A 24,544-nucleotide genomic window follows, 5' to 3' on the forward strand; every position below is an offset into this window, starting at 1 on the left:
AAACAACTAATTCCAACAAGTACTGCTCCCAGTTAGACCAACTGGAAGCAGCACTTGACGAAAAGAGTCCAGGATTAGTAAACAGAAAAATCATAATCTTCCATCAGGATACCGCAAGACCGAATGTTTCCCTGATGACCAGCCAAAAACCGTTACAGCTTGGCTGGGAAGTTTTGATTCACCCGCTGTATTCACCAAACATTACACCTTAGGATTTCCATTTATTTAGGTCTTTACAAAATTCTCGTAATAGAAAAAATTTCAATTCCCTGGAAGACTGTAAAAGGCACCTGGAACAGTTCTTTGCTCAAAAAGATAAAAAATTTGGGGAAGATGGAATTATGAAGTTGCCTGTGGAACAAAAGGGTGAATACGTTGTTCAATAAAGTTCTCGGTGAAAATGAAAAATGTGTCTTATTTTTACTTAAAAACCAAAGGTACTTTTTGGCCAACCCAATACTTCCGTACCAATAGAGGGCAAGTAGGAGAGTTGGACAGGGCAAGAGACTATGGCTTCAAGATTCGCAGAGGCAAAAGGGACACAGAGAGAGAGGGATTAGCCCTTTCTAGGAGGGTAAGAGGCCTTGCCCATCTAATGCTTCCAGATTGGTGTCACTATTTCCAGGGTTAAAAGGAAAAAAACGAAACCACTATCAACAGTGAGATTTGATTACATCGTAGATGTTAGATAAAATTAGGTTTCATTTCTTGGAGACCAGTAGGAAAAGAAGTCCAAAAAACTAGCCAAGACATGTACTTGCTCTGTGGAAGCAGTAACTATTATAATGAGCTATACTAGATATCTGTGTTGGTTAGCTTTTGAAGTGCAGAGGACCTGCAAATGTCTACAACTGAGAATCCTCCCTAACGCACATCTTGGTGGGAGATGAAGTCCACCTTGCCCTAGAGAAGCTAAGAAGTCCAAATACACACTTGCCCAGCCTCTCCTACAGCCAGAACCCAGGCATGGGAACCAGGCTCAGCCCTTTTGATGTACCTGCCCCACACTTTCAATTTCTCCTTGGTTATTCTTAAGCATTTTCATTTCCAGATGAATTTTAAAATCAACTATGTCAAAAGCAAAACAAAACAGGATTTTTAGGGCAGTGAAAGTACTCAGTATGATACTATGATGGTGAATACATGTCATTATATACTTGGGCAAACCCACAGGATGTCCCACACCAAGAGTGACCCCTAATGTAAACTATGGTCTGTGGGTGATGATATGTCAATGTAGGTTCATCAGTTGTAACAAATATACCTCCTTGATGGGAGAACATTGATAATGGGGACGCTAGGAATGAGTGGAGGCATGGGGCATACAGAAAATCTCTGCACCCTCCTCTCAATTTTGCTGTGAACCTAAAACTGGCTCTAAAAAAAATTACGTCTTTAAAAAGAAAATAGTTGGGGCTTCCCTGGTGCTGCACTGGTTGAGAATCTGCCTGCTAATGCAGAGGACAAGGGTTCGAGCCCTGGTCTGGGAGGATCCCACATGCCGCAGAGCAACTAGGCCCGTGAGCCACAGCAACTGAGCCCGCGCATCTGGAGCCTGTGCTCCGCAACACGAGAGGCCGCAATAGTGAGAGGCCTGCACACCGCGATGAAGAGTGGCCCCTACTTGCCACAACTACAGAAAGCCCTCGCACAGAAACTAAGACACAACACAGCAAAAATAAATAAATTAATAAACTCCTACCCCCAACATCTTCAAAAAAAAAAGAAAATAGTTGGGATTTCATTAGACATTAAATGGCATGTATAGATAATTTTGTAAGAGCTGGTCAGTTTAAAATAATAAATTTGCCCATTCAGGAATACAGTATTTCTTTCCATTTATTCAGTCTTCCCGTAAGTCCTTCAACAAAGTTTTATTATTTTCTTCAATATAAGGCTCGTACCTTTCTTCTTAGGTTGATATTTAAAGTTTCTATTATAAAATGGGACTTTTCATTTTCTAAACAGTGCTGCTATACAGAAAAGATATTAATTTCCTATGCTGCTCTTATATCCACTCTAAACTCTTACTAGGTCCAGGTTTGACATCAATACTCTGAAATCTTAAGAGTTCAGTAGGGCTTCCCTGGTGGTGCAATGGTTGAGGGTCCGCCTGCCAATGCAGGGGACGCGGGTTCATGCCCCGGTCCGGGAGGATCCCGCATGCCGCGGAGCAGCTGGGCCTGTGAGCCATGGCCGCTGGGCCTGCGCGTCCGGAGCCTGTGCTCCGCAACGGGAGAGGCCACGGCAGTGAAAGGCCCGCGTACCAGACAAGACAAAAAAAAAAAAAGAGTTCCATAATTACTTTTAAATTAAGGAACTTTAATGATAGTGACATGAAAGTTTGCTGATAGTAAAGGTCATTTACACACGTGGTAGAAGGTTGTAGACCTCTCTAGAGAGCTTCGAAATAAAGATAACACCTCATCCGCTTGTTTTAGATCAAGGTCCTAACATAACAGCAGGGAAAGAAAAAATAGATGCCCTCATCTTACCTTCCCCACATTATGGTTTAATATTGATTTTTGCTCCCTTAGTCCTGACTCAAGGTCAAGAGAACTCATTTGCACTGATGGACTAGTGGAAACAAGGTAAATGTAGTTTCCAAAAAAACTTTAAAGTTTTTAATATTGCATTCTCCAGTGTGATTCTACAGCCTCCAGAAAATACTTTTTGCTCAGCTATAAGCATTTCCTAGGTATAAAAAAAAATTATCAAAAAGTAATTTTGCTATTTTTAGAGCTGACTCAATGATTTCAATAACTTTCAATAATTTGATAACTCACTGTACCTAATACTTGAAATATCCTTATATACATATAACTTAAATTTCAATACCTGCTAAAATTTTACCAATAAAGTGACATTTTCTTTTAGGGACAGGGGCTGAGGGTATAAAAACTTCAATACTTACGAAAAATATTTGTTTTCTTTTGAAGAATACTAAGTTTAACTCAGTGATTTTCCAAATTCTCAAAACAGGTTCAACATAAAAGCGTAGCTCAAGATTGTCTGTAAAAACAATCTACAAAGGATATGAAAAGCTGAACTCAAAATTTTAGACAAATATTTTCTAAATTTCTGCGACTGTGAGTTCAAGTACATAAAAATGAATTTTCCTTTGTCTTTACAACAAAGATTGGTTTAATTGGAAACAGTAGAGCAAAATCTTTCCATATTGCAGCAGATATTATTACCCAAGTTTCACAGCGGTCTCAGCAGATTAGCCAGCTTTAATTTACAGAGAAACTTAGCTGTGATTTACTTATATAATGAGAGCTGGCACAGAGCTCAACACATGAACGGTCAGATTCCAAGTATTTTCCCCAATCATCTTGTGACATAACTTCGTCAAGATTTAAAATTCCATCTGCTTTGTTCCCCAGTGGAATACAACCAGGTTCTAGTTAAGAGAAAAAAGGCATACACCATACAGATGTTTTATGAGAAATGTTCCCATTGCTTTTTCAAGTTGGTTTGCATTAGTGAAAAGCCAAAGTGTGGGAATTATTATGAAGAAATGATTCAGAAAGCACAATAGTTGCTCTTAAAGACCAAAGGGGGAAATAAACCCCAAATAATACGCTCTACAACTGCAAAAGTTTCAAACGCAAACAATGTTCACTGTCTGGCCCATCTGAAAGGCAGGGTGCCGAAAATCATTAACATACTGTAATTTCACATGAGTCTGGCACGGATCAAAGAGGATGGTAAGCCTGTTGTGAAAGACTCCATTACTAAGCAGAGAGTTTTGGCTTGGAGACCCTGGCCCTGAGAAAAATAACGCACTGGTTGGCAGCTCCAGTCCAACAGACAGCTTTAGGATCTAACTTTATCCTGGAAATTACAAAGGCATGTAAAGAAGTAAATAACATAGTTCCTAGGATGAGTGTCAGCTGAGCCAAAACTGGGGGAAAATTTTTGTTGTTGTTTTTAAGACAGCTTTTTGAGAACTAAAGAGAAGGATGTTTTGGCCTTAACCCAGCAGAGGGTGAAGGGTCCCCTGGATAGAAATTATGTGAACTGAAAATTCCCCGTAGTAACAATTCTAATTAATTATTCAAAGCTAGGAGTTGATTTTCTAAGGTTAAGAGCTAACTATGGTCTCCTGTTTCTATCCTCAAAAACCGGTTTCTTCTTTTCTTTGCATCTGCTTAGCCAGGCATTAACGAGAGGCTTTTAATGGAATCTTATCAGCAACTTTACAACAAAGTCTCTACTTTTAAGGTTAAGTTTGCCTTCTGCAGGTTTGGTTAAAGGGAAATTAATAATAGAAAATTTGTCAAGGTTCCACATAACCAAAAAGTTTACAAGTCCACTTATTCTTTTACAGAAACAACATATATAACAATATTACCACGAGGCATTACAAGATCTTTTGAATTAAAGAGTTAACTATAATTCAGCCTTATTTACACCTTAATAGAAATTAAAACTGAAAATATACAATAACTCAGAAACCAGCCATTCTCTGACTCTGGATTAACATGAGTTTGAGTGAAATGGCACATTTCAGGGAAACCGATCCATGCTAACAGATTTTTATTGTGCAAGACAGGTAGATAACATGTAGCTTTTCTGGTGAGTGGTCACCAAAATAACCTTAGAGTAGCTTATCACACGGAATGCAGTGTAGAGTCACAATGACCACATATGCACCAGAACTCTACCAACAGGAATGAAATCCAAGCCAAATTAAGTAGCTCTCATCATAATGAAAACTTAGCAGCCTGGCATTGAGTGTGGCTACACCTGTTAGGGGGAAAATCTGATACTCAAAAGATGAGGACCAGTCAGCCAGCAGTTGGTCAAACATATAAAATGCAAGCATGCGTGGGAAAAGAGAAAGCGCTTTCTAGAAATCAAATTCCTGGACACACCTGCTCTCCCTCAATGTCTATAACTCTGCCTCGGGATCTGAATGACCTGTTAAAATTATGACCCTTACAAATCTTCTGGGAAAGGATTTGGTTCAGAACCCAAACTCAATCTTCAAAGTCACTTCCCAGGAGAAAGCTCACGAATGTATTTAGTTTCTCATGGCCTCCAGGTTGCTGTTTCTTCTAAGCCGTATCACTTCTCTGACCCATTCCCAAGGCAGTAACATCTGCCCCCCCTGGATTAAGTGGGGCCTTGCTGGCTCACGCCCACCATGCTTGCTCAGCTCAACTCAATCCTAGACACATACCTGTTTCCTTCTTGCTTCCCTTTCCTCCCTCTCGGCTTTTCTTCAGCACAGCCTTTAACATTTTCAACACTCTTTCACTTCTAAAGAGAAAAGGAGAAGAGGGAAGAGGAATTAAGTATTATAAATTGGAACGTAACTTGCATATTGACACAAACAGTAACTTGTCTTCAAACAAGCAGATCACTTAGGATAATATAAAGGTACCTTGGGTTTTACATTAATTTTCTATGAATAAACTAACATGGGGAACCAAATGCTAAAAGACACAAGGAGTGTTTTATAATGTTTAATGAAGTGATCAGAAGTTCCCCGCCTTGTTATAAGTTAAAAAAAAAAACACAACAACAGCGCATTCTCAGCATTCCACATCTAATTAAGGTTATGAGGCTAAATCTGGACACATTACTGTAAGATACCTAGCATAGGAATGTGGGTCTCCCAACCCCCATTCATCAAAAGAAAACATTAAGACAGAATCAAAAAGATAATGGTTAAGAAGGAAAGCTACATGGTTAAAGGCATGTTTTACAGGTGCTACTAGATTATTTAACCATAAGGAAAACATTTTGGAAGGTTAATCAGAATGAAACATACCTTAAAAACATTTGCAAAACAAATACAGTGGGAACACATTTCAACACTGATGTGGGGGTGTCTGATCAAACAGCAGGCACGGCACTGGGTTTTTTACCACATATTGTTATGACTTTTGGGCGGGGGTGGGGGGAGGTAAGAAGAACAGGCCCACGGCTGAATCCTTTAAATAATGAGCTGTATTTTTAAGCAGGGTTGTACTGAGCACATAAAAAACAACACAATGGCCCAGGCCTAAGGTGAAACATAAAACCACCCCTCCAGCAAAGAGACAGACAAAAGGACCATTATTTCATCAGTTAGTCAGTCTCCTCCAGCTCTCTCTTCCCTCCACTAACTCAGATGAGATGGCTAGACAAAGCAAAAACAGTAACAAATCTGAGTGGGTTGTGTTACCATCACACCCTTGTTAACGCACTAAGGAGAAGCAGGTAGAAGAAGGCAAGTAGCTTACTGCTGAAGAAAACAAAGAGGGGATGACTCCTCTGTAGAAAACCTGCCTTGTTAGCATCAACGCTTCCAGTGGTCTCTGTATAACGCCCCGCACAAGTGCTCGACCCCAGAGTTGAGCCGAGGTTTTGTGGAGCCCACTGAGAGGGAGCAAGGGTCCCAAAGTGCTGCCATGCACAACATAAGCACCCAGGGTGACCTTTCTTATCATTGGGTCCAGGCCTGTATTTATTTTTCCAAGCCCTTTGTTTTCCTGATGAAGAAACAGAGACCCTGGGAGGCTGACTTGCCCCAGGGTCACGAAGCTAATTAACAGCAGGGCCAGAATCCAAATCTGCGGACTCCCAGCAAGGGTCCTTCTTCCCCAGTGCTGGCCTCTCTGCTTAGAGCAATGAAAGCTTTGAAAAACAGCAATCAAACAATCAAAAAAATTAACAACAAACCAACCAACCTGAAAGATACTAGGAAGTAAATATCTTAAGCAGAATTTGGAAAAAGCCACAGTGAAGCCTATTAGGGTTAAATCATCTTACAAACAAGTCTTTACACACAAAAGGAGCATGGCTTAGAGCCTAATTCTTTTTAAAAATGCTACTTGAATGGACCCCTGTGAAAAGACTTGGGTTTCACGTAAAGGGCAAACACTGAATCTGGAAGTGGGCCACAGTGTGCTTCCATAGGAGAGCTGTGGAAACACAAATTTCTCCTGACAGCCATGCTTGAAGGAAACAATGCAAAATGTTGTGGCATAAAAAACGGCAGGAAAAGTTAAAAAAATAAATAGATACCTGGTAAGCACAGACATTTTCTTCTCCAAATTAAAAAAAAAAAAAAAAAATCAACCAACCCTTCAGGGTTTGTCATTTAGCAAAGACTACATACTAAAGAAATAAGAGAGAAAAATATCAGTGGAGCCAGGCCAGCAAAGCTTGGCCAAGGTCCTTAGGGAACTTTTCCCCGTGTTTCCCTGGATCACTGAACAGCTCAGGCCCCACCACGGCGGTGAAGCTGCCCCTGATTAATCACTCTTGTCACCACCAACCCACAACAGATCTACAATGCCACTTGGAATACACAGCCCACAGGGCAAGGACTGGCAGACACGGACTTGGGCATCTCATCCCAGACACATTAGATGTCTATTTTTCGGAGCTCAGCTGTTTTCAGGATAGTGAAATCTTCCCCATCAGTGGTCTCAAGTGAAGAGGCTATCAGATATTCGCTGTAAGTTCTTCTCCCAGTTCTAGTTTTCCTCCCTAAATAATAACTCAAGGGAAAGAGCTTAAATTTATACTCTAAAAGATATTCAAACTGCACATGGAGAAACTTTAACTGACGCAAAAATTAAGGAACCCCCCATACACACACAAGCTGGAAAGGAAAAAAAAAAGACTGCTCCCCGTGGGTTAAATTCTGAAATTAATACAGATCAGAGTAGAGCTGTGCAAAGTCCCAATCAGTCATGGCCTGAAAAATGTAACTGGAACGTGACACTCATCAACAGACCCTTTAAAGACTATGCCCATCTGAAGCGAGGTGGTCAGAAAAAGCAACTATAGTAATAGGCTGGAGGGGCCAACACTGGCAGTATAGTCCAGAGAAGATTATCTGCACACCTGACAGTACCTGTGAACTTATAAATACATACTCCCCCATCCAGTTCTGGAAATAGACCCATCAGACTATCGGACCCAGTGCTATTAAACACTGGCATCATAACTACTTCCCCTTCTTCTGATCCTATTCTCAATGAGCAGTGCCTCTTAATTTGGCTTTTTAACCTAACAACAGTGGGGGAGAGTGTGCTGGTCTAGTCCACCCAACACAATTGTCTAGCTTGTTGACAGACATGCTTCTGGGAATAAATTAATAAACCAGTGTTCTGGCTTTAAACAAAAGCTCTCATGAGCTTTGTTCAAGAGAATCACTTTGCCAAGTATCATCTATTTAAGACATAAAGAATATTAAGTTTCTGATTCCAGTTTGAGTACCAAAAGGAAGACAGTGGTAAATTCTTTTATGCAAATGCCACCGTGAAGCAGTCTTATGAGGGCGGCCAGCGGGCTCTCCCTGAATGATACCTTCTGCATCACTTCCCTTCCTGTAGCAACTTCAACTCCTGACAATTTTCCCCTAAAAAGGGTAAACACTGCCCTGCTACAGAAGTGAACCACATAGAAATGATGCAAACCAGCCTTCCAGACACACAAAAAGAAACTGCCAGAAGCTATCAAGTTCCTACTAGAGGACCATACATGTAAGGAAGTTCTTATGGACAAGCATAATAGGATAAAACAAGAAAGGCTGTCCTTTTTCACTTTAAATACTATAGATCAAAGGGCACAGGTGTAACTCAAATAAATACTGGCCAAATAGAATCCCTCAATTTCTGCCCCATAAAACTTTAGCCTCTATCACACAAGTAGTATAAATATATGGCTGGATTTAAGTATTTAAAAATAAATCTTTGCTGGCACTTCCCTGGTGGTATAGTGGTTAGGAATCCACCTACCAATGCAGGGGACCCGGGTTCGAGCCCTGGTCCAGGAAGATCCCACTTGCCATGGAGCAACTAAGCCCGTGCGCCACAACTACTGAGCCCGCATGCTGAGAAACTACTGAAGCCCGCGCCCCACAATAAGAGAAGCCACCGCAATGAGAAGCCCGCGCACCGCAACGAAGAGTAGCCCCTGCTCGCCACTACTAGAGAAAGACCGCACGCAGCAAGGAAGACCCAATGGAGCCAAAAGTAAATTAATTAAAAAAAAATGAATAAGTCCTATTTAAAAATAAAAAATAAATAAAAATAAATCTTTGAAAAAGTAGAGAACTTCAGCTCTCGTTTCTTCATATATTTTTGAGGAAGAGAGAAAAGACCAGCCTCTAGATTACAACAACTTAAATGATCTAATGGGAGAAAATTTCCTATAATGTTCATTTCAAAGAAAGTAAAATGAGTATATGACATTACCTTTAGGTCAATCATCTGAAGTCACCTAAATTTCCTTATTTTTCTACTATCATTAGACATCTAAGTTTCCCAAATGCCATAGATTCTTCTTTTCAAAACCCAGAGAAGTTAAACCAACTATTGAGCTTACTTTTACTTCTTAGATTTCTCCTTTAACACACAAACTCTTTGGAGATAGGCACAATGTCTCCATGTTATGTGTTAAATAAGCATTCTGCAGTGATTACAAAGGTATATAACAAAAGTTATCCTAGATTAAACAGTGAGATGATTTAAAAATAAGAGAAAAATCTATTTCAGTTTGCAATCCCAATGGCAGTATCATAACCATGACCACCTTGTCTGAAATCATAGAATAACACCAGCCTTAAAACTTTCCTCTTCTGGAGTGCCATAACACCTATTTATGAAATTTCAAATCGACTCAGTGAGCTGAGGGCAGGGACTATGTTTATTCTTTGATACAAACAGAAGCCGAAACACAGCCTTCCCACACACTCTGTTCTCAATATTTGTTGACAGATTTAACTAGGCTGCAATGAACACAGATGAGCCATTTCCTCCAAATCAAGCAATTAACCAACATTCATAGCAGTTTATAAATTACAAAGAATATTCCTATATATTCTCATTTGCAAGGAGTACAAGAAAACAGTTAAATCCAAGAGATACTTGGGAGGAAAATGCTGCATTTCATAATGTCCCTTCATGTCCACACCTGAGTCAGCCTTAAAATCTCAAGATAATAAACCTTATTATCCAGTTATCCTGGACACCTAAACACACGCTCTGTGCTCACTCCACTAAAAGGAGCTTCTTGCATCAAACCATCCATCTGACCTCAAAGCAAAGCAGTCTCAGAAGGTGCCTCCTTTCTTCTGCCAAAATAAATAAAGCCAGAGTAGCAGTATCTACAAGTGAAACACTGGAAAGTAAGATGCACATGATTAAGAAAATTTTTTTTTTTAATTTAAGAAAAGAGATACATCAAAAACATCCTCAATTTTACGGGCTCAAAAACGTCTCAACCTAATAAGATTAAGACTCACCTACACGATAGCCATGTCTTCTGTAGTACTGCCTTTAGAACTTTCCTTTGCATTGGCAACCTTTAGTGTTTATCAAAAGAAAGGAAATGGATGGTGGTGATGGGTGGGGAGGTGCTGTCTAAAGCAGTCTACAGAATAAATAATATAGTAGAGAGGAAGTAAGAGAAAACAAAGCAGGACGGAGACCACAAAAGGAAACAAAGCCCTGCTAGAGGGGGCAATGGCTGCTGCTGGAAATTCACAGAAAACTGCCTTCTAGAAGCTTCCTGAAAGCAAAAGCCATATCTTGACACTCTTTTAAAGATCCCAGGAGGCTGGGGAAAAACCAACTCTTGATGAATACTTGAAATTCTAGGAGGTCTCTCTCCCATTTTTTCCCCCCTGGGTAGTAGAAGGAGCCTAGGAATTAGGAGACCTGGTCCTGGCATTGTGACTGGGAACATGTTACCAAACTTCTCTAGGATTCAGACGCCTCATCCAGGAAAGCTGGAGGGGAGGAGAAGGGGTTTTTGATCAAGAAACCAGAAAGCAATTGTGATGGTAAGTAAAAAAGCGGCCCTTGGTATTGCTTAACATGCAGAGCTGGGAAACAGGCCATCATTCGGCTGTGATTTATCCCCTAAGACACATAGACCCAACCATTTGGTCCTCTTTCTTCAAAGCCATTCTACAAATTGTACCTCTAATTCTGTTCTTTTCTTTAGAGTTAGGTTTGTCTTATACTCAAACCTGACGTCTTTTTGCCTAAGTTATTAAAAGCAAAGTAAATTTACAGTCACAAGTAATATGAATGTAAAAGAGTTCTGGGCATGAAGTTTGAACTCAAATGTTTAAGTTCTGATGCACAAGATTAAGTGGAAATTCCCTATTAGATTGAAATCATTTTCAACCCATATTTAAAAGACTCTGTAGAAAGATATACAAGTTGTTTTGAGAAAAGTGTCCTTAAAAATCTAACTCTCCTAAGCCAGTATTTCAAGCTGCTAAAAAATTACTATATACAAGTTTGTTTAAAGAAGTTTTCATTTTGATAACACTTGGCAAAAAAGAAATTTCACTTTGGGAAGAAAATATGAAGAAGCTACCTGTTTCTGGCTACAAGAGCCATTTTTCTATATTGTGAAGGGATTTGTTCAACTTTGAACACTATCTCATCCATAAAGCCTTCCCAGGCCATGATAGTCAAAAGATATCTTTAATTCCACATGCCACTTTGTACTTACAGATGGTTATCAATCAAAATCACAGTAAAAAATGTTGAACTCTACAAATCCCCCATGGCACCTAAAGAAGTACCTTACACGCAACAAACACTAAATAAATCTCCTTAAATGAAAGAATAGCAGGGTTGTTATGGAGGGGAAATCAAAATCAATTCTCTCCCACAAGGGATTTGGACTAATAATGTAAGAATTCTTCTGATACCAAGTACTAATTTCCAAGTTTATGGCCCAAGTTATCTGACTTATACACGATGAACAGCACATCTCCATAGCAGGACCTGTTCTGTTACCAGGCCTTCAGAAGCACCAGCTGCAGGCAGGTTATATTTTGGCGTTTCGAATATGCATACAGAAGGGATAAGTATAATAACAGAAAACCTGAAAGCAATACATTCTGCCTCAAACCAGGAAGGGCTCAGACAGGGAAATAACCAAGGGCAGCGTTCCTGGCAATAATCATGCCTCCCAGGCCAATGGCTCTGGAGCAAGATTGAGCACCAGTCTTGCAGAAAGCCCCTGCTCATCCAGAAGCTGTCTTCACCCGGACGTTCCCCAGCCAAGCACCCACCTCTCAACCTAACAGCAAGACACTACCTAACTAGAGGACAAAATAACTGTGACATTATTACCATCACCAACACCATCTAGACAGTCATAGATACTTAATCTATTAGAGAAAGCAAAGACACTTCCCAAGCCCACTTCAAAACCCACCTCAAAAGCTTCCTCTTAGAAGCCTTCTGGGTCTTATTTTAATTGCTCACCCACCTGCTTCCTCCACTAGTCTGCGGGACTCTGGATGGCCAGACCTTGCTCTGCTTCACCAGCACGCACAGTATGCTTTCTCACTTCAGTATCAATGGATACATCGGGGAGGAACATAATTTTTCCAGCTATAATTCTCAAAGGAAATAACTGTACCTCAAAACACACTGCCAGCCTAATAAATTTAGGTAAATATAACATCCTCATTTAAAATGCAAGGCCCATGGGACTTCCCTGGTGGCGCAGTGGTTAAGAATCCGCCTGCCAATGCAGGGGACACGGGTTCGAGCCCTGGTCCGGGAAGATCTCACATGCCACAGAGCAACGAAGCCCGTGCACCACAACTACTGAGCCTGCGCTCTAGAGCCCGCGAGCCACAACTACCGAGCCCACGAGCCACAACCACTGAAGCCCGCGCACCTAGAGCCTATGCTCCACAACAAGAGAAGCCACTGCAATGAGAAGCCCGTGCACCACAACAGAGTAGCCCCCGCTCGCCGCAACTAAAGCCTGCACGCAGCAACAAAGACCCAATACAGCAATCAATCAATTTAAAATAAAAATAAAATAAAATGCAAGGCCCTGAGCATTGGAGGAACTTGTCCTGACTCTCCTGAGCCAGCAAGTGGCAGAGACAGGGTTACAACCCAATTTCCCAATTAAGGAATAAGCACTGGGCTAGCAATTGCAGGTTTTTCATTCTACACACATTCCTGAGTATCAACTCTGCCAACCAAAGAGGAACACAAAGTATAATATGATGGAGGAGGAAGACAACACTGTCAACAAACATGGGCAGGAAGCTACAAGTCCATGCCTCCATTTTCTCTATAAAGTAAAACTAAGGTATGAGAGGAACAGAGAAGGTTCAGAATAGCCCTTGTAGAGGAAAGGAAGGCAAGCACAAGATGAGAAGGACAGCTGAACAGTTTTGATTGCCCATCCAAGGCTGCAGAGCAAGACACAGCACCAATTGATGAAAGTGGGCAACTCCATCCTCTGATGCTCAGCCCCAAGAAAGAACCACCCGGAGGACAAAAGGCTTGATCGGTAATCGGGTGTTTGCAGCACAGGTGCAACAAGATTGGTAAGGGTGCTCGTACAAGAGTACTCAGAGTGGCATGCCATGGAATCAAGGCTGGACGGGAAGCAAGTGGAGGCCTGAGAGGAAGGACCAGCAGAGAGTACAGGGATGGTGTCTCAAAGAGATCAAAGAGCAAATACAGTCAGACTAGGTCAATGAGGAAGCTGAAAAAGGCTGTCTGGGCTTCTTAATTTTAAATCTTTGGATGTGGAACAATTCCAGACAATGTTAAAGCCCATATGATGGCCAACAGCATGGTTTGCTGAAGTGGAAAGTCCTCAAGTGAAGGTTGGAAGCAAACAAGTCAAAGCACTTGATTCTCGGTCTGGGGAAGGACCGTTCAGATGCTTCCTGCCGTAACAGAGACAGGATTAGGGATATCAACCACCACCCTAACAGCTCTTATTTACTAAGTGTTTACTGTGTATCAGGTAAGTGGAAGAGCTTTACATTCATATGTAATCTCATTTTATCCTTAAAAAAAAAAAAATCTATGGGACAGTTTTACTGATTCCTTTTTATTAATAAGGAAGCAAAGGCTTAGAGGGATTAACAACTTTCCCAAGGTTACACAATTTGTAAAGGTGAAGCTGGGACTTGAACCCAGGTCTGACTTGAAAGCTCAGGCTCTGACCTGCTGCCTCCAAAGTCCTCAATGAACTGAGGGAAGGTGGGACAGGGAGGTGACCAGGAGAGCACAGAATACAAGTCTAAAGGACAAAGTGGCTTTTGTATGAGGGTGAAAGTACCGTTGTTATGGATCCAGCTGAGGAGAGCTGGGAGAAAGCCAACGCTGAGCCACAGCGGCCATGAGGCCAAAAGCCCATACAGAACCACCTAGGGTTTGAATATGAACCACAGACTTTGCATGTGGTCCCATACTTTCTCACACAGCTCCGTGCGGGATGTGACCAGGATCATAGGATGCTCCCCTGTGGAAGGTTTATAGCAACTGGAGACCCCAGTCCCAACCCTCATATGGCGGTTAGCTTCCTAACAACCACCCTGATTACATCCTCTTGTCTTTTCCCTTCTCCTTCCCGTTAAGTTTTCCACTTGTATCACACAACAGAGCTATTGAACCTGACCACCTTCTTGATGTGTGACAATTACAGGTCCCTGAGTAAAGGTAGGAGGCATTACATTAACAAAATGACCTTGGGCAAGTTATTTCACCTTTCACAGGCTCATATGTCTAACAGGAACACTGCTCCCTTTACCGTTTGACAGGACAATACCAAGTCTCTTCCACCTGTAGGTGCCATCACTGTAAGGGGGAAGATTTATTTCTTGTTCATAGGGCCACTGTAATCACAGTAGCTGATAAACCATCACCACAGATGAAAAAGGAACTCCTCTGAGGAGTCTATGGCATGGGTTGATGACACGCCTTCAGTATGAAAGGAGAAGAGACCTTGAAGACATGTCAGAAAGTCCATTTTTCAAAAAGTGTAAAGGTACTCAATCATCAGTGCCAGCTGAATGAAGCCTGGTATCATAAATCTAAAGAAATTCAATTTTTTAAATTGCACTGCAACTGGCCTCAAAGTGAAAAAGGTCAGACAACTTCAAAGATGCCCCGTGAAAGGCAGCTCTTCATCACACAAAGATTTCTTGCTTACGGAGCTGACAGACGGATCTTTCTCTTAAAGCCCCAGAATACAAGACGTCAAAATCCCTCCTCCACTTCTGTCAGTGACTTGCTGTGATGCTCTGAACAAGGTTTTAACCTCCCCAGGCCCTGATTTCATTAAGTTGGGAGTTTGCAATACCCATGTAGTTTTTTTTTTTTTAAACTCCCCCAGGTGATTCTGATGTTCAGCCAGCAACATGTATTTAACACTAATTATATTCCAGGCCCTGCTCTAAGCACTTTACTTTTATATATATACACACACACATATATGTGTGTATACACACACACACACACAGTCATTTAATCCTCACAACCGCCCTCTGGGGAAGGTACTATAAATGTCTCCATTCTGTGAAGGCACAGAGAGGCTGGGACTTGCCCAGGGTCATGTAGCTCATGGGGCCCATCCAAGCAGTTTCGCTGCAGAGCCTGACCATGAAGTCCCTATTCTATGCCTACTTTTTTGGATAAAAATGAGAGACGAGCTCCCAGAGGCCTGGTGAGATGGTAAAACAGACAAAACCGTCAAACAGGGGGAGAAAAATCATCTTTGGCCACACATACACGCGTGGACACACACACACAAACACAACCCCCCACCACCACCCCCAGAGAGGCATGCCATGCCTCAATCTATCTTGAAAAAGAGAATCTACCTCTATTGAAAGACACCTCCTGTCCACTCCCCTCAAGTTCTGCTAGGCATCCATCTTATCAGTTACTTCAAACTACAGTGTTGTCAATGTATATGATCTGGAGGCATCACACAACAAAATACATGCCACAAAAACAGCACACTCTTCAATTCATGAGCTTACAGGGGGAGAACACGGAGATGGGCCATACTGCCAACGAGGAAGATTATTTGGGGGCAGAGACCTCTGTGTCACATGGGCAATGCTTCCCCTATTCCTAACACTTACCCAGAAATTCGGAACTACGTTACTCAAGAGGGGAGCTCAAAAACACAGCAACGAAAAAAAACTGCCCATTTCTCACTAGAATGAATTGTATGAAGCTTATTAAAAGGTGATGGGCTGGGGCAAGGAATGGCCTGGTACCCAAGCTTTCCTTCTCTGGGCTGTTTTACACAGTCCAATAAATGTAATATGGTCTTAACCTTGGACATCAAGTTCTAAAATAAATTGGGGAATGCCTGCAGTGCTAATGCAGTGGAGAGCTGAATCAAATTCATACAAGCCACACAGGATCATCTCTTCCCACAGCTAAAGCAAATATCTCAACACATGGATCACTGTGCTCTTATCTGAAATTTGTAAGGGAAACCATTCTGGGCCATAAACATTTGGCTGCAGAGCAATCTCCAAGTGCGACTGCCACGGGGGCCCATGAGAAAGATCACATGGGAACAGGTGATGGCTATATTTTTTAATCCATTCCAACAGCCCCAAAATGGGGGAATACCAGAGCTCTAGACGATAAAAGTCAAAGACAACTCATGCTAGGAAATAAAAGCCAAACATGTAGAGTTTTTTTTGTTTTTTTTTAAATGTTAACAAATCCAGTCTCAAAGGAAGATAGGAAAGATAATACAAGGGTGCCATCCAAGGAAGGAGCATGTGACCTTTTAAGTGCCATGGGCTGCTTCAGCAATCTAGACCCTCCAATCAGAATGTTCCTGAGTGATTTTGACATAGAAAATGCCATTACAAAGAAATCAATTATATTGAAACAGACATCAAAATATTTAGAAAGCAATCTGTGATAATAGTAATGTGTGCTTCTTAATGCATAAATAACATGACAAGAGCAGGTCTAAGAGCTACTGTAGTTTTCTGAGCAGTGGTAGGCATAACTGATAGCTTAAACTATCTCCCACAATGTGATACCAAAGTTTGTAATTTCTAAGTGGCAAAGCCACAGGTGCTGACAGTACATGGTTTATGGGCCCCTTTCATGATTGGAGGGAAAAAAACACATTTTGGCTAGAGGATAGTGAAAATAAAAATGTACTTCTTTTTCTTCACCCACTCACCCACATTCACAGATCCTCTGAAGTGCATCCAATGACCCTAAGGGTTAGGGACCCTGACCCAGAGAATCAGAGTCAGACCCAACAGAACAATTACTGAGACTTGCCAAAAGTTCTGCTAATAGCCCAGGAGTTTCTAGAGAAACAGTAGCTCAGTTTTACACCGCTCAAGGAACAACTGAAATTCAGGAAATTAAATGGTAACTTACTAATTGGCACACATTAGCAGGATTGGGTATTCCACATATGCACCACTCTTAACATTTAAATGCCAAGTTCCATGATTAGTTTTCAGAGTAGTCTGTAAAAGTTCTATTTAACAAGGAAGTCCACCACCACCAAATTACTAACTCACAATAGCCAGCCTGGCGCTGCAAGAGAGAGAGAGAGAGACAGAGAGCTGTAGAAATTTACAGCGTGAGACAATATTCAAAACCGGGAAAGCCAGGGTGAATATTGGGGACAAGTGTGTTTTACATCAGTTTTATTGTTTTCATGGATGCTCTTCTTACCCTTTTAAAAGGTATTTAAGGTCTAGCAAGTATAGTCTTCCAGTTAACTGGATCAGGCTTCCTAGTAAGACTGGTACCCAAGGCTTGGCCTCTTCTGCCCTCTCTGCTTCATACAGCCAGGCCATTCCCCAGCTGCATGCCTTCACAGGGGATGCCCTATGAAGATAAATATAATTCAGAGTCCAAAATACATGGACTTACACTGGGCCATTGCCAATTTCTCATGGATCCTGGGTAACTGAGACAGTTTTTGTTTCCATGATTAGGAACCTACAACAACAGCTGCAAAAGTGTAATACTTTTTCTAGACTAATAAAATTACCTAAATCTGGCTCACTGTTGCAGCTGTGGCACCAGCCACACTTCCCAGCAAGATGAAAGCCTTGTGCAGTTTCCAGAAGGGCTGGGATGGTAGCTCTGATCTAAACTGGAGGCATTGAACCCCAACCCAACAGCAAAAAACACATCGACTAAGTTCTGAATTACAGAATTCCTATGCATGGAGATTACAAACATCATTTTTAAAGTCAGATAAAACTTTAATCAAACCTGTTAAGTTCAAGCTTTACACTTGAAGTTAGGTGACATGCCAGGTATGAACATCAGATTTTTTTTTCTCTAAAACACACTGACAGGTTCAATGAAGGCCCTTTAACTCTGCAGTGAAACCTTTGATCATGGATTCTGTCACCACCTCTCGACACATACACACAAGTATGAAACATATCTCAGACCTAAGGAACAAAATCGGTATTGTGAAGTGGCACGGAAACCACACTTGCACATACATATACACAGAGATCACTATCCTTTCAAGTTGGGGGGTGAGGGGCTGAGTTGCAGAAACTACAGTCTCCAAACTGGAAAGGTTCCTTATACACAGTACATGAACACAGTTACAAAGTTATTTCCTAAATATGTGTGTGGTCCCAATGCCTTCTTAAAGGAAAAGCAGCCCAATTAGAACCCAGTGGAACACATGTTTCTTGAATGATTGAATTAGAGACAGTAGATGTGAAGCTGTTCTAGATAAAATGAAGATGTTGCACAGATGTACTAAGTTGTCACAGTCTCACTGAAACATCTTTCTGGTACAGAAAAATATGCGAGTCTGCAACAGAGCTGGATATAAAATAATAAATACCTGGCCCTTGTCTTTATGTAGTCCAACTTCCCAAGCCAACTCCCTTATTCCTTCTCACAAACCTAATAAAGCCCATATTTCAATGTACTGATAACTCACTGGAAACCACAAAGCCATTCATTTCCAATTCAGACTTATGTTATGACTTCTTACAATTATCTCTTCTTATCAATACTGTAAATCTGTAACAAACAGAAGAAGACCTTTACTCCACGAATCCGACAAACCACCATAAAAATAACAGCAGAGGTGGGGACACAAACGCACCCAGTAGCAGGCACCGTTACGTTTTCCACTGTGAAGTGTCTGGTTTGGTCCTCACAGCAAGGAGGAGGTAGGGACTATAATTGTCCTCTCTGATGAAAGGAGGGGATAAAGAAAGTGAGAGTCAGAAAAACTTCGTAGCCTGCCCAGGCCACACCTTCCCTCTTAACACGGCACTCCATTTCTTCTCTTGAAGAACACTAGACCCTCACTTTTGGCACCCTAAGCCTTGGATCCCGAAATTAAATGATGTACAAGACCAGCCTCTACTGCACAGCATGGGGCCTAAAGACAGGATATATAAAACCAATTTTTCACTGTGGAATTTAGAAACCATTAAACCTTCACTAAAGAGAACCCTCTCCTCAGAGGACCTTGTTACCAAACTATGACGGAAAAGGGAGAACTATGACGGAAAACAAAGAGCATTTCCTTCTCAGGACAGAGCAAGAGGAGAGAGCTATGAGGAAACAAAATGCAGAACCGTCTGTGCCAGGATTTAGGGATTGTTTTGGTACAGCACATCTTGAAGTCCATCCTCCTAAGATCAGTCAAACAGAAGAAAAAACTTCAGTAGACTCTGCGTTAATTCACTTGCCTAGACCTAAATACGTACTATCTGGTTTCAGAGATCATATCCTCATCTGTTCCAAAAGTTATATTCAGAACTAAGAGCAAAAATCAGATCTATATATACCATTCTCATTAACAAGGTTTCTACTTGGAAGGGACTTTTCTGCCTTTATCACTGCAAGCACACGAATGATTCAATCAGCACGATCAGAGGTCCAGAAGACTTTATATTTTCACATGCTGTTATTTAAAACCAAAAAAAGAGGCTCATCTGGGGCTTCCCTGGTGGCGCAGTGGTTGAGAGTCCGCCTGCCGATGCAGGGGACGCGGGTTCGTTCCCCGGTCCGGGAAGATCCCACATGCCGCGGAGCGGCTGGGCCCGTGAGCCATGGCCGCTGAGCCTGCGCGTCTGGAGCCTGTGCTCCGCAACGGGAGAGGCCACAACAGTGAGAGGCCCGTGTAAGGCAAAAACAAAAACAAAAAAAGGCTCATCTGGGCTGGCCAACTGTATCAACTTCCACAACTAAACAGAATTTCTCAAAATTGTCCCTGAATTTTAAAGCACTTTCCCATAAAAACCCTGCAGGGTAAGCAGCATGACCCTACCATCCTTATCTCAGGCTACCCAGCTAGTGCACAGCTAATAGGAAAACAAGGGATTGAACCCAGATGAAGCCACAGAAGACATAGACCATGGTTTTGCCATTTAAGAGTCTTGTGTTTACCACCTACTATGTAAAAAAAAAAAAAAAAAAAAAAAAAAATTGCATACACACACACACACTGACAGAGAAATTTGAGTAAGACCCAGTTCCTGCCTTCAACAGTCAACCTACTCACTAGAAATCTAAATCTGTGGCATCATGGGAACATAACAAGACAGAGTGACATGACAGTAAAGGCTTTGGAGGCAGGCAGACCAATCCATAGGGTTAAAATCCCCAAATCCTAACCCACCATGCTTTACCTACCCTGTGATCCTGAGCCTGTAACTTAAACTCTCTAAACCTTAGAATCCTCCTTTGTAACAGAGATGACATACTACAGAATAACTAAGAATTAGAAACAAGTACCTAGGGCTCTGCCTAGCAAGAAATGTATATGACATAAATGGTCTCATGTTATTACATCTGCTTATACAGCCCAACTACAACTTTTAAAGCCCAATTAAATGTCACTGGAATGGCCTTTTCCTTTCTTATTTGGGATATTAAAATGATAGAACTTGGGCTTCCCTGCTGGCGCAGTGGTTGAGAGTCCGCCTGCTGATGCAGGGGACGCGGGTTTGTGCCCCGGTCCGGGAGGATCCCACATGCCGCGGAGCGGCTGGGCCCGTGAGCCATGGCCGCTGAGCCTGCGCGTCCGGAGCCTGTGCTCCGCAACGGAAGAGGCCACAGCAGTGAGAGGCCCGCGTACTGAAAAACAAAAAAAAGAACTTAATCGCCAATTACGATATGGAGCTGACGGAGGGAGGGAGGGTGAAGGATGAGTCACACATTTCTGGCTTGAACAGTGCCAATGACCAAAGTGGGAAAAGCAGACAGAAGCATGGGGGTGAGGGAACTTTGGGGGGTGGAGAGTGGAAAGCAGGCAATAATTAGCAGGAAAATGAGTTCAGTTTGGATAGCTCAAGTTAAAAGTACGTATGAGTCATCCAAGTAGAAATATCCAAAAGATTGTTTAAGACAAGGGTAAACTCAGAGAAAGACTTGGGGGTGATTAACATGTGGGTGGTGGCTAAAGCCACAGGAATATTGAAGCTCCCCAAAGAGGCTGAGCAGACTAAAAGCAAACCACCAAGGATGCAAGCCCAGGGAACATGAACATTAACAGCAGGAAGAGTAGGGCCTAGGAAGAAACAAAAGGAGAAAAGTAGGAAAAATGCAAAGGAACCCAAAGGAGAAAGTTTCAAATGAGGAGTGATCAATATATCAAGTGCTACAGAAAAGTCACATCACAAGTCCTATTAGAGGCCATGTGTGACCTTAGGAGCAGTTTCTATAAAGTTGAGGTGATGGAAACCAGACAGCAGATCATCTGTAAGGTCTCTCCCTAAATGGTAAGGTTCTTTGATTTCCAAATAGACACCCACTGTTCTCCAAACCCATCAAATTATTAAAACCAACAACAACAGATTGCAAAGGTTTTTTCCCCAGAGAAAGGGAAATTTGCAAAAGAGACATAGTTAAAACCCACAAAAGCCATTTAACATGATCTTTGCTATTAAGCTCCTATTTCCTTGAAGCTGGTCCCCAGGGAAAGAGAAAAGAAAAATTAGCTTAAATTCTCTACCACCCAAAAACTGGAGGAGGAAAAAATGTCAAACTTACTAGATAAATTTCCTGTCCAATAACTCTCTTAGCACAGTGCATATAAATTGCTATTTCAACATTATTTTGAGAAATGTGTTACCACAAGTCGGAAAGGCTTTGGTTTCAATATGCAAATCCCTGCATACAGTGGTAAAAATTCCATTTAAGCAGATTCCCACCTGGATTTCTAAATAAGCCTAAGCTCTCGTTAAATTTAGTAAATTGTTCTTCAGTGTCATTTTCCTCATTCCTTGTATACTTACAGCCATAGAAAGTGTCGTCCTATGCAATTTTAAATAAAAGTTATAAAATGGTTCTACGATGCAAATTATGGCACTACAAGGGACTGCTCGCCTTGGCAGTATAAACTGGTCACACTAGTTAGCAGAGTTCGAAAATAATGCCCCCAAAGACCTGCTCAGGCTCAGAAAGAGGTTTTTAAGTCTACTCCACATACAAATATCTTTCAAGAAGTTACACACCATCACCTCTTGAGGAGCTTCTTAAAACACACACACACACAGATAGCAGGGACGCCCGCCCCATCCCCCAAATTCTAGTTCAGCAGACCTAGGGTGAGCCCTGGTGCCCTAATCTTTGAAACCTCACAGGAGGTTATGATGTGTACTCCCCTGCCATGCGCCTGTTGAGAAGCTTTTACCTCCTGGCAGGATTCCCACAAAGTTGAGGTGGGGGACAATTGGCCACTGTGTTCTTCATGGACGAGCCAGGCACGGCAGGAGGGGTGAGCACAGAATATGAAATACCGGGAGTAAGCCATGCTGGACAGATGGCAGAGCACACCTGCACGTCACATGGATGTCTCAAGAACACTCAGAGGTTTGGAAGCAGCTTTAACCTTGACCCCCATCTCCTAGGGAGGAGCATTTCCAGCACCCACAGAAAAGAGATCCAGGGCAGAGCCTCCAATGTCCCTAGTCAACTGTTCCATCCTGGACCTCCTGGGGATCCCTACTCCACAGCCTCAACCGTAAGCACCTGAGCATGGATAACAACAGTCCTCCAAGCTGTGCGCACTTAGGATGGGATTAGAGACTCCGTTCTCAGCCAATTCTCTCTCTCCTTAAAGGAAAGAGGGAATATTTGAGTCCTACTACATGCTCCACACTGCAGATAGGGAATACAAACAAAAAAGGAGAAACAGAACAAACTCTTAACCACCAGGAGCCTCCGGCCTCACCAAACCCCTTGTAGTAGGTATTTTTGTTTCACAATTTACATGTAAGACTGCAGTACAGGAAAACCATAGTACAGGAGAAGTTTAGCAACTTGCTTAAAGTTCCTAAGGCCCAGGAGGGGAAGGACACACTCAGAAGAGGTTAACAAGACAGTATGTAGAGGGGCTTCCCTGGTGGCACAGTGGTTAAGAATCTGCCTGCCAATTCAGGGGAAACGGGTTGGAGCCCTGGTCCGGGAATATCCCACATGCTGCAGAGCAACTATGCCCACGTGCCACAACTACTGAGCCTGCGCTCTAGAGCCCATGAGCCACAACTACTGGGTCTGCGTGCCACAACTACTGAAGCCCGTGCGCCTAGAGCACGTGCGCCGCAACAAGAGAAAGCCTGCGTGCAGCAACGAAGACCCAACACAGCCAAAAATAAATAAATTTGTTAAAAGAAAAAAAAAAAGACAGTATGTAGAGCAGATGGGAGATGGAACCCAAGCCATTGTAACTGCTGTGGCCCTAAAAAGCCAACCTGGGGGGGGCTTCCCTGGTGGCGCAGTGGTTGAGAGTCTGCCTGCCGATGCAGCGGACACAGGTTCATGCCCCGGTCCAGGAAGATCCCACATGCTGCGGAGCGGCTAGACCCGTGAGCCATGGCCTCTGAGCCTGCGCGTCCGGTGCCTGTGCTCCGCAATGGGAGAGGCCACAGCAGTGAGAGGCCTGCGTACCGCAAAAAAAAAAAAAAAAAAAAAAACCAACCTGGGAAGAGCAGCTGGGTAAGGCAGGTGAAAACATTCCCTTGTCTCAGTAACTAAAGGGAGGTTTGTAATTAAACTTGAAAAGTTTTTCATGGGGATTGGGGAACAAGAAAATGACATGATAAAGAACAGACATCACAATATATTCATCTATTGACTAGTTATGTTATATACCTGAAACTAATAATGTTACATGCCAACTACATCTCGATTTAAAAAACAGCAAAAAAACTGACAGCCAGTCTGACATTATTAAAAGTCTGAAAATGTTTATCAGTTCTACTTCTTTGTTTACAAACTGTAAGATATTAAGCCAGTCACACAACATACATTAGATGTTTTTAATGGAAAAGCACTGTGCTAGGCACCATAGAGACCAAAAAACCCTGAAACGGGCACCAAAAAAGTCAGCAAAGTTTTAAAAGAATGAATCAATGCATCCCTATTATTAATAATGACTGCTTTAACATCGTAATTAAGTCACGAATTTTTTAAAAATTATTCTTAAATTTCTTTGAACAAAATCCCAGTTCAGGGCTTCCCTGGTGGCACAGTGGTTGAGAGTCCGCCTGCCGATGCAGGGGACATGGGTTCGTGCCCCGGTCCGGGAAGATCCCACATGCCGCGGAGCGGCTGGGCCCGTGAGCCATGGCCGCTGAGCCTGCGCGTCCGGAGCCTGTGCTCCGCAGCGGGAGAGGCCACAACAGTGAGAGGCCCGCGTACCGCAGGAAAAAAAAAAAAAAAAATCCCAGTTCACTTTCAAAGACCTCAAAATTGTTCAGAAAGGAACACATCTTGGGAAACTTGGTCTGTCAGAGCACGAATTCTCCCTGGGTCTC

General features: G+C 42.3%; 1 protein-coding gene across 9 annotated transcripts in view; it reads right to left on the minus strand.

Moving 5' to 3' along the window:
* Positions 1 to 24,544, minus strand: part of TANC1 (tetratricopeptide repeat, ankyrin repeat and coiled-coil containing 1) — a 246,172-nt gene that overhangs the window by 167,535 nt on the left and 54,093 nt on the right. For 8 of the 9 annotated variants that reach the window (XR_016393996.1, XR_016393997.1, XR_016393993.1 and 5 more), the window contains one exon: positions 5,189 to 5,268. Coding sequence is in view for 3 of the 9 variants with exons in the window: in XM_022569802.2 (XP_022425510.1) it covers positions 5,189 to 5,249 (61 nt within the window). In the remaining 6 variants the exon portion in view is untranslated. Of the gene's footprint in view, positions 1 to 2,914; positions 5,128 to 5,188; positions 5,269 to 24,544 lie in introns of those variants that run through there. The other variant, XM_089916013.1, reaches the window with a different exon arrangement.

Source organism: Delphinapterus leucas, chromosome 8, assembly GCF_059928025.1.
Source record: "Delphinapterus leucas isolate spDelLeu-1000000601 "Yukka" chromosome 8, BTC_Dleu_Yukka2, whole genome shotgun sequence".
Lineage (NCBI taxonomy): Eukaryota > Metazoa > Chordata > Mammalia > Artiodactyla > Monodontidae > Delphinapterus > Delphinapterus leucas.